Source organism: Dendrobium catenatum, unplaced genomic scaffold, assembly GCF_001605985.2.
Source record: "Dendrobium catenatum unplaced genomic scaffold, ASM160598v2 fragScaff_scaffold_1021, whole genome shotgun sequence".
Taxonomy (NCBI): domain Eukaryota; kingdom Viridiplantae; phylum Streptophyta; class Magnoliopsida; order Asparagales; family Orchidaceae; genus Dendrobium; species Dendrobium catenatum.
The window spans coordinates 1357798-1368920 of NW_021319483.1; the positions used below are offsets into that span (position 1 = coordinate 1357798).

Consider the following 11123-nt stretch of genomic DNA (forward strand, 5'->3'; position numbering starts at 1 on the left):
TAAACTTAGGAACATTCATATGATTAAAAGAAATAACTTTATTTCTGGTGGAGCCAAAATTAGCCAAATTGATGGTACAAGAGTTCGCCGCTTTAAAAATGGTGGAAAAATTGTAATTCAAATTAAGCAGAATAGATTTAACTCTACAATTAATGTAATAACAAGACAAATTTAGAGTTGATATGTTGTTGACAATATAAAAAACCAACTAATCATTCACTTTAACCCAAAGGTGGATGTTAAGTTGTTATAAGGAATCTCATTATTAGGATGATGTTAGTATTATAAATATAGATATCTTTTAAAACTCAAAAACATATTTATTTTTTACCCACATATCTTAATAGATTTAATTGTAAAAACGATTTTCTTTTGTTAAAATTTATTTTTAAAAAATACTAGCTGAATAAAAATGTTATTGTCCAAGCCGATTAACAAGCCCCATGAGGCCCATAATCAAGAAGCCCAAGGCCTTGTAAAGCCAACTTCCGGAAGATTTTTAGCCGGCTTCTAGCCCGAATAACCGCTTCCACCGATACGGTAGCCTTCCCTCCAAATTCACTGTTTTCATCTTCGTCCTCTCACTCGTCATCCCTAAATCAAGTTAGCTTCAATGGCCGCTCTTACGTCCTCCTTCCGCTGCTGCGACAGCACTATCGGTAACAACCATTATCCCACTGCATCTTCCGCAACCGTCGCCGCCAACGCCGCCGTCGTTTTCCCCGGCCTAGCTCACTTCCCTGAGAAAGCTCTTCAGTCCTCGTCGCCTCCGCGACCCCGGCGAATTATCCTGGTAAGACATGGGGAGAGCGAAGGCAATATCGATGAGAGCGTCTACACTCGGGTCCCCGACCCGCGGATCGGCCTCACGGCCAAGGGCTGGAGCCAAGCGCTAGACTGCGGGCGTCAAATCCATGATATCGCTTCATCCGGTAACGTGAAAGACTGGAAGGTATACTTCTACGTTTCGCCCTATCTCCGGACCCTCGAGACGCTCCGCGGCATTGGTAAGGCCTTCGACCGCTCCAACATCGTTGGCATCAGGGAGGAGCCTCGCCTCCGCGAGCAAGATTTCGGTATGAAGTTTCTTTTTCTGGTCCGTGTAATTTGATTGTTGTGTAATCTAGAAAGGGCAATGTTGGGATATATATCATATCTTCAAGATGTTTTGATTGCAATTTGTACTTTACCTATTTAATTACTGAGCAAAATGCTGAAAACAATACAAGCTAGAGCCTCATTAAAAATTCCTAATTTTTGGGTTACCTGTTCCTCTTAATTAGGCCAGGATAATATTTAATAAATTCAACACACATCCAGATCTCAAACAAGAAGCCAGAAATATCTCCGTATAAAGCTCCAGTCAAAGCAACACGAAGACAGTACAGCAAACCATATGATACACTCGAGACATGCATATTATGATAAAACTAAAAATTAGCAGACGATTAACCTAAGTATAGAAAAGATTAACTTCATGCCACAGCTGGACTGATCGACATTATGGGGATGTGCTTCTTTAGTGTCTCTATGGCTCTCTACGAAATAGAAAAAGCTATTTCTAAATATGAATGCCCACTTATATTATTGTAGCATAAATCAAAAGCAGTGATCTGCCATAAACCCCCGCCCACTACTGAAAGAAACATGTCTGCAGGGGCTTATTGATTCCTTGAAAAAGTATTGGTTATTGGTACAAATATAATCAATGTAAAAGATTTGAAGTTTTCTTTCAAAAAACATATTCGAGTAGATCACTAGGGTTTATAAATCGCCTCAGAATAGCTATTGCATTGCTTGTGGGATCTTTGAAACTATACTAAACAGTAATTATCATGACAGTTAAAGTGAGAGAAAGAGCTTTATCACAGTAATTGACTCCTATAAAAATAGGCATTGAAAAAATTTCTTATTATGAAGGGAATATCATAGATATTTGTCAGGGTATCAAAATAAGAAGATTGTTCGAGAAAGCAACCGTGAAGTGGATCATGAATGGGAATCACAAATAGGGAGGAAGAAGTGATGGCAACCATCAAGCGGTATCTCAAACATCATCATTAAAATTACAATCAAGTCCAACCCGGCCATCCAATTATTCTTTAAGTATGATTTGATCAAAGGATCAATAAATTATGAAACTTTATTAAAATTAGGTTGTTTTAGGAATATTTTAATATTTTATTATGGTTTATTTTTCATTTCAAATCACTTGGATTAATATTAAAAGTAATTAGAGGTTTAATGGATTTTTGATTGGCTATAAATGTGTCCTTAAACTCAATAATTATTTTGTTGAATTAAAATTGAAAAATGCCCAAATTAGTCTCTGGAGTTTTTGCATCGGTCCAAAGTAGTTTTAGAGTATAACATTTCTCCAAAATAGTCTCTCAACTAAATTGGGATTGATTTTGATTGCCTGGGGCTTGAATTACGTTTAATTCTATATCTCATTTCCCATCAATTTTTACTCGACTTGGGTGACCATTTGAGATCAATCTTGTATAGTAAAAGGATTAAATTACCTTCATACATGTAGGAGAAGGGGACCTTCTCACCAAGCCGAAACCTCCTTGCTCCAGCCGACTCTGCCTCCTTCCTTCCTGTTCCGATCGGAAGTTACGACATTTTGTTCGGAGGCAGCCACAGGAGCTCGCTTGGCCGTGAAGGTAACGTTCTCCCTCTCACCTGCTTCTCGGCCAAATCCCGTGACTCTGCCGAGCCCGAGAGTGAGAGAGAGAGAGGGATTTTTGTTATTTTATTACTATTATTATATTATAATTAATTATAATTAAAATTTATAATTAATTATAGTTAATAAATTCAGTATAATTAATTAATGATTAATGATTAATTATAATTATCTATTTGATTATAATTAATTTCAATTACTTATTAATTAACTATAATTGTAATTAAAGAATTAATCTTAATTAATTAATAATTAATGATTGATTATTAATTATAATTATTTAATCAATTATAATCATTATTAATTATAATTGATTATTTATTATAATTAATTAATTGTTAATTAATTTTAATTGATTGTTATTAACTATGATTAAGTATGGTTAATTATAATTAATATAATTAAGTTATAATTAATTATAATTGAAATGCAAATGCTCCCCTCTACTCTCTTACCTCGGCGTTCGTGTCGGACCAGAAAACCGCCCCAAGCACACCTTTGGAGCGTGTGGTGGGATAGGACCCCGGTGCAACAACTAAGACGAGGTAGGCGAGTGACCCCTCGATCCACGTGCCAACACCGACAACCCCGCGAAGGTACGAATCTTTCTAAACTCAAAACTCTACTTTAATGTTCGTGGCGAACCGGAAAATCACCCCAAGCACGCCTTTGGTGCGCGTGGTGGGATGGGACCCCGGTGCAGCACCTACGGCGAGGTTGGGTCGCTCATAAGTACCTCCGAGCAGGGTGAAATAAAAAATTTGCTTTTCAAAAATGCTTTTTAAAAACCCCATGCATGCCTTTATTGCCGTGGTGGGAGAAAAAAAAAAAAAATCGCCGCGGTGTCTCACCAACACCAACCGTGCATGACTTTGTTGACGTGGCGGGTAGGCGGCCTCTTGGTTTTTTTCCCCTAAACGGGGGAGACGCCAGGAGGCTGCTGAATTTTTGTCTGAAATACAGACAAGGACTTGGAGAAGAATGGGACTTGTGGACTTGATTCAATTAATCTACTTAAATAAACTTGAACCCAAATAAATTTGAATCATAAGACTTGAATTTGACTGAACTCAAGAGGCTACAAAGGACTTGTCACATGAACAAACGAAAGTAAACTTGAATGTGGACCAAAGCTGAACTTGAACTCGGACTCAGACTCCAGGGGACTTTATTTAGACTTGATTTGAACTGAACTTGATAACTGAATGACAAAGACAATGAAGCTTGAACTGAACTTGATTGATTTCACTTTGAACTTGAACTTGGACTCTACAAGACCACAGGGGACCTTGATTTGGACATGAGCTTGGACAATAGAACAAATGACTATACTTGGGCTTGGACTCAAGCCAGAACTTAATGTTGTACTTAAAAGGAAATATGGATAAAATCAAATCCTATGACATGATGTGATGTTCTTAATAGATAACACAACTTATTTGCAAATATGAATCGATAAGAGCTCTACCCATACACTATGGTCTCTTTTAGTGACAACAAAAGATCTGCAACATATACAAGATCTCTATAAAGACAGATGTACGTGCAACATGGATAGATGAAGAAAGACTTCAGTAAATGCAGTATCCTGAAGTCAATTTCAGTATGTGAAGGAATACATCTACCTGTCCACTCACAACAATGACGGATGTACTACATGAGCCAAACAACTACAATAAATACAAGCATCTATGAACAAAATTAGGAGATTCGTTAGTGCACTACGATCCACCTGCAAAAATCATGTATGTAGTACATGACAATTTAACTATAGGAAGCAGCGAACAAGTCTATTCAAAAGCTGCTACGCCATGCCACCGGATCCGCAACATTCATACAAGCGGACAGAAGTCGTCTACAAATACTTTCAAAATACTTCTGCAAGTGCACCACAGCTTGTATACACACAGTACATAAAGGGGTATGTCAAATCAATGAAATTCCTAAACACCCGCATGGGCCCCGGCGAGCGTGTTATTGGTACACACGTGACGTCTAGGGATGCTGCGTGGGTTATTAAATTTGAACCCGATCCTTCTAAGTAGATAAAAGGAGTTGACAGGGTTCAATTATAAAATGCCCCCAAACGCCCGCATGGGCCCCGGCGAGCGTTCTATTTGTACACACGTGACGTCTAGGGATGCTGCGCGGGTCAATAAGTGAATTCTAGTTCGAACCCGATCCTTCTATACGGATTAATAGGAGTCGACAGGGTTCGAACTTTCAAATAGTTACACGGTCATGGCGACCAGTGTATTTGTTTTAATACATTCATATTCGTCCTTCGAGGCCTATAATACTAAGAATCCACTATCAAGGGCATAAAGCCTATGAAACCCGATCCTCGGTCAACTGCTCGGCTGAGTTGACAGTGTTCAATCAACAAAAGAGAAATGACCCCAAAATGCCCCGATGATGTCCGTGTTGAATGTTTATCTCAAACGGATGGGTTTACAAATATTTTTAAATGCCATCCCAAATTCCACAAAAATCCAAAAAAAATCTAAATAATATTTAAAATTGAAATAAATTCATCAAAGCACTTATATCAAAATTCATTCACCCTCCGCAATAGTTTGCTGAGGTGGACAAATCTAAAATTTACTCCTGCTCACAAAGAGCCAAATGCCTAGTCGAAAATATCACTAGGATCCATTCTCAAACAAACTCCTGCCAGTAAGGATGTGGTACGAGTTTTCTAACCGGCAGTTTCGCCGCCAAATGGCACTGCAGGTAAACGGTTATGACTCGGGGCCCTCTGGACCGAGTGATTTTGCCTCCAAATGGCACCACAGATAGCGGTTATGTCCAGAGCCAATATGTTCCTTATTGACATCAAATCCTTGAGATATGAATCAAATGGATATGATCGATAGGGCACAAAGCCCTCTGTAAGTTTAGGTGGATTCAAATTTGCCCCCTTAGACAAACATTCACCCTAGGTCTACAAGGTCCCCTTGGACGAAGCAACCCATGGCTGCCGACAAGGATCCTTCTGACAAGGTTGGGTCGACTACCTCCTCTGACTAAGTAGACCAGGGACCACGATGGCCCGGGACAACGGAACCATGGGATCTTGATCGGGTCCATCATCCATTCCCCCACCATCCGCTTTAAGTGAAATATGGTGAAATTTTCAATTTTAAATATCAAACTCTTTTAACGCAAATTTCCAAACATCCAAACATTCCAAATTCCCAAATCCAAAGCCGTTGCTACTACTATATGCCAGATAACACGTATATTATACGTATCTGATTGATGACTAGCCTTAATCGAAAGTTCTCTCTCGTTATCGGGAGGGGTAATTAACTATAGGGGCTTGCGCTTATAGGAAACCAGAACTCAGATTATAAAGTCCTCGCAAAATGAGGGCGAAATCTCTGGGTAGTGTCTTATCTACAAACCCATCTGCCTTCCAAAATTTACCCCGGAACTTATTCCGTTAAAACTCCCTCACCGAATAATAAGAATAGCTAGTGGAGGCCGGGGCCGAATTTTTGGAGCCCACAGGTGGGGATCCATTTTAGGCTTTTCTTAATTAAAATAATCCAATTTCATAGTTTATGTTGATTTATTATGTTTTGCTTTCTCTACCATACCTCACTCATGTTGTTCTCTTCTACCGATCACCGATATTCTCTTTCATATTATATCCCTAACTCTGAATTGCCTTAGAAGCTCAACTGAACCTCTTCCTCTCTTTCTAGCAAACCTTGCCAAAACTTAACCAACTCATCAAGTTTCTATTCAAATTCACTTCTAATGATTGCTTTGTATTCCACTATCTCGAATCTGAGCCTCCTCTCTCTCATATAGCTAAAAAAATCCTAAATATGAGCCTACAATAATTCTCACCTGATTCTGACTTTCTTTCTTTAATTGCAACTTTCACTGTTTGATCTGTAGCCAATCACTTAATGCTATGACATAAACTTGGAATTATACTAAAAGAGATTCTAAAAGGTGTTAATGAAATTTTTTAAAGTTTTCTTATTGATGTCCCCGTCAGCAGAGTAGATGTATTAGATTTGGTTTATGTTAAAAAAGATAGATGTTGACCTAAGAAGATTTGGTTAGAAAATATTTGAAATGACCTTTCTTTATTAAATTTAAATGAGAATTTGATTCTTAAAAAAACAAATGGAGAAAAAAAAATTCATGTAGCTGACCCCACATAGTGGGATAAAGGCTTGTCGTTGTCGTTGTTTCTTATTGATCTATCAATCTATTAAATGTACCCTGAACATTGTTTCTTGCTGTAGGTAACATCCCCTCTCAGTTCTTTTCTTTTATGTTGAAAACAACACGAATGCTATTTATTTTGGATTCCTCATTCTTGGATTAGAACAACAACCCTTTGTATTTTCCTTCAATAAACAACAGTTAGTTTGCTGTGCCTCTTCTTTTTGTTTTTGGCTGAAAACTAGCTATTAGGATGGCCCTTGGGCTAGCTGAACTAGTCCAACCTGAACTGTTTCTTTGCTACAAGAGGAGGGGGCGGAATCAAAGGGAAGAGAGAGAGGGGGCCGGATGGGGAGGGGGCCCACAACTCAATTAAACTTTGCTTTGGGAGGAAAAATTTGAATTAGGGGCTGTTTAGGGATTTTGTATTTGTCCTCTTTGCTTTAATTAGTTTCTTTTGTGAGGGTTAGGATTTTCATCTTGAATTTGAATTTGAATTTGGGATCTCCTTGGTGTGCTTGGGCTCTAGTCTCTTGGCTAGATATTTGAAGGGTTGTTTCTTCCTCTCGAATTGAAGAAACTTGTATTGTTTGCTGTTTTTCTTGTTCTTTTATTGAATTGGAGACTCTTGCTTGCTATTTTCTCTAATTAATCTGAATTTCCTGCACCAAACTTGCTGAATTTATTTGAAATTCAGCAATATCCTGCACTTGGGTAGCTGTTTTCTATCAAATTGGTACCAGAGTGTGTCGATCCAAGGGTTGTCCATGGTTGGAAGGAAGGTTGAAGCCTTGGAGGGAGAACTTGGACAACTAAAATCAGATTTCGAGGAGAAAACCTTTGATTTTCAGAAGCAGTTTGCATCCATCCATAAAAAGATGAATGAAAGGTTCGCCGCCTTGGAAGACATGATGAAGAAGATGTTTGAAGACAAAAAAAATCCGGCGACATCGGAAGCTAAGGAAACCACCGTCGGCCATGGGAGAGGAGGAAATTCATCCGTGTAGGGTGAAGGGGAATTCGAAGTGGAATTACTTTAGGGAGATGATGGAATGCCTCCTCTAGAATCACTTTCTAGGGAGGAGATAAGTATGAGCTATGAAAGGAGGGGTGCTGATTTTATGGGGAGAAGGGAAGATTTCTACCACCGAGGTGCTGATTTTGAAAGAAGAAGAGGGGAATGTGATGAAGGGTTTGGGTATGATCACCGGAGGAAAGATCGTGACGATTAGGGAGCACTTCCTCTTTTTGAAATGGGAGCTTATGGATAATTCAGAGGAAAAGGGGGTGATTCGAAGGTGAGAAAGTTAAAGATGCCCATCTTTGAGGGAGAGAGCGGCTATGACTGAATCTACAAAGTGGAGCATTACTTTGCTATCAACGAGTTGACAGAGGAAGAGAAGATGATTGCGGCAGGACTGTGTTTGAAAGGTAAGGCACTAGCATGGTATGAATGATGAGACATGAGGCAACCCATTCGAAGCTGGAGGGAGTTCAAAGATTGTTTACTTGAACATTTCCGAATCGGTATGGGGGGAGATTTGTATGAGCAATTCTTTGCCTTAACACATGAGGGGACCGTGACAAATTATCGTGATAGGTTCGAGTATCTGGCCAGCAGACTAGACCGGCTCTCAGAGACAGTGCCTAGATGACAACTTTATGAAGGGGCTTAAACCGGAGGTTCGAGCAGCAGTTAGGGTGATGAGGCCTCGAGATTGTTGATCCGTGGGTTTTAAATTAGTGAAATTGTTAATGCATCAATCAAATTTCCAATCAAATTAACTTAATCAGAAAAATAATCTAACTCCCTAATCAATTACATAATAAGTCATCGAAGCCTTCCAAAATAAGACTAATTTAGACTTGGAAAGATTTCCAAATAAGCAGCAAAGCCCACTACTTTGATTCAAAATCAATTTCATGAAGTAATTCACAAAAAACCTTATTTTTCTTTTTCTTATTTCACCTGCCATCTTTCCTTGCATCGGCCTTCTCTCGGGGTCTTGATTTTCTTGGCTAGAGAGCTACGGAATGTACAATCAGAGGAAAATGTGGAAAATAATGTTTAAGCTTTATATACATATAAATTATCATCTTATTATTCGAATCCAAGTTAAATCCATCCTGCCGATCATTGCTTCATCAACCAATGCACACGTTTAGCTAAGTGGAATTCCTATTGGAAGCTACAGGACAATATTTGCAAGAGTAGTGCAATTAATGAAATGAATAGTAAAATTAAATGACTTTAGGGAAATAATTTATCTATTAAATCAAAATTTATATACTAATTTACTTTGATTTGCGTTTGTGTGCGTATATATATATATATATATATATATAAAATTTATCAAAATAATTTTAATTATTTTTGTGAGGTATGCAAAATGGGTATAAAATTTTTTGATAATTTGTTTTTATCTTTTCAAAACTTTGAGTATCACATATGATATCCAAACCATGTGAATACATTTGTAGCTAAACACAAACACCATCCCCTAGACTTTAGAGTCTATTTAGTTGTCCTACTTGACTTCATATGTGAAACTTGCGGTCTGAAAAACTTGACTCTTATCATCTGCCTATGAGTTCTTTTTGGCTTTTCCGCAATGTCATTATTAGTTTTTCTTAATCCGAACTTCATAGACTCTAATGACAATCTACATTGTTTGGGCTATATTATTCTGATTTACCTGTCTTGAAGTTATCAATTGATCCATTTCATTTAAATTTATATTTTTCTAATGCATTTTTTTGTCTTATAATGTGGTGCAGTATTCTTAATTTATCATCGTTCATATTTTTGTTTTAATTCTTACACTTGATTACAACAAAATCAGACACTTCAGAATCTTTCGGAGTATTTATGCCAATCTTAATATATGTGTAATGTACGAAGGGAATTTTCAGGACAGGGAGAAGATGCGAGTTGAGAAAGAAATTCGACTACGCTATGGCCGTTTTTTTTACCGGTTTCCTAATGGAGAGTCAGCAGCTGATGTATATGATCGCATTACAGGTACATTAAGCATAACATCTGTTCTATGTTTTCTGACCATTTTTCGAAAGCAATATTAAGTTTTAGTTAAGGTAAATATAAAGTCTTAACCAAAACTTTGTATGGATTCGCTGACCATTTTTCTCTAAGCGTTATAGCTTTATATTTATGCAGTATTACTGCTACAGGCTTTAGGGAGACACTTAAGGCTGATATTGACTTCGGACGTTTCCAGCCACCTGGTCAACAGAATCCGAACATGAACATAGTGATTGTTTCGCATGGCTTGACATTAAGAGTTTTTTTGATGAGATGGTATAAGTGGACAGTAGAGCAGTTTGAAGGTCTCAACAATTTTGACAATGGTGGATTGTTAGTTATGCAGACCGGTTTTGGAGGGAGGTGCTTTTCTTATACTTCATATTTCTTAAACTGATGCTGTGTCTTCTACTACATTTCCATTTACTTTTCTATTCTGACTTTGTTTTCTCTTTCTATCTGTTGTTTGAAGGGTGCTTCCTTTTTTGTTCTTGTATGTGATCATGCATAATCTACTGGGCTGTTGAAATGATGAACAGTGCTTATAGCCAAAGTTCAAGACGTTTAAGGTTGACGATGTACTAATTTATTTCTAGAATTGTTGGAAGTTGAGAAATCCGAGTCATTCTATAAGCTAATTCAGCCAAAAGGAAAAAAACAAGTTGTAGCTCCTATCTCTACCCCTTGCTTCCAATTTGTTTCCACTGTAAGACGGAAGATTTAAAAATGTGTAGTATCTTCTAATTCTTGAGTGCTTATTTGGGATAGAAATTTTCTTAAGAAAACGGATACTACATTCTGCGGGGAAAATTATGTAAATGACTGAATATTGGATTGTTATATATGCTAATACATTGTTTGTCAACATACACATATATTACCTTTTAATGTTTTCAAATAAGAAAATGCTTGATAGGAATTTGTCCTCCACACAATAAAAATAGCAAGAATAAGATAAAACACAAGATGTTTATTTCAGGACAACAAATCAAGATAAAAGTTGATCTGCTATTCGAGAGGTAGATCGGCTCTCCACAAATCCTAGACGCTGCTAGGAACAACTCCAAAGAAAACTATAGCGGACACCCATAAAATGATAAAATAAAACCCTATTAACCTTAATATAAACCTTCCTACTTCCTTATTTTGAATTCAAATCAGCCCAAATCTCTTAATAAATGCTCCTTACATCTTTCCCAAAGAGCT

The 11123-nt window shown here is 37.6% G+C and overlaps 1 protein-coding gene across 1 annotated transcript; it reads left to right on the forward strand.

The window, feature by feature from the left end:
* The first annotated feature begins 511 nt into the window (after window positions 1-511).
* On the forward strand, window positions 512-10780 carry LOC110111537 (phosphoglycerate mutase-like protein AT74). The gene is made up of 4 exons (XM_020843452.2): window positions 512-1076; window positions 9780-9899; window positions 10067-10280; window positions 10390-10780. The coding sequence occupies exons 1-4, from the start codon at window positions 614-616 to the stop codon at window positions 10442-10444; spliced, it is 852 nt and encodes a 283-aa protein (XP_020699111.1). The 5' UTR covers window positions 512-613; the 3' UTR covers window positions 10445-10780.
* The last annotated feature ends 343 nt before the right edge of the window (window positions 10781-11123 follow it).

Coding starts and splice junctions, on each gene's coding strand:
- LOC110111537 (XM_020843452.2), top strand. CDS start 614: ATGGCCGCTCTTACGTCCTCCTTCCGCTGCTGCGACAGCACTATCGGT. Junction 1,077..9,779: donor CCTCCGCGAGCAAGATTTCG/GTATGAAGTTTC, acceptor TAATGTACGAAG/GGAATTTTCAGGACAGGGAG. Junction 9,900..10,066: donor TGTATATGATCGCATTACAG/GTACATTAAGCA, acceptor TTACTGCTACAG/GCTTTAGGGAGACACTTAAG.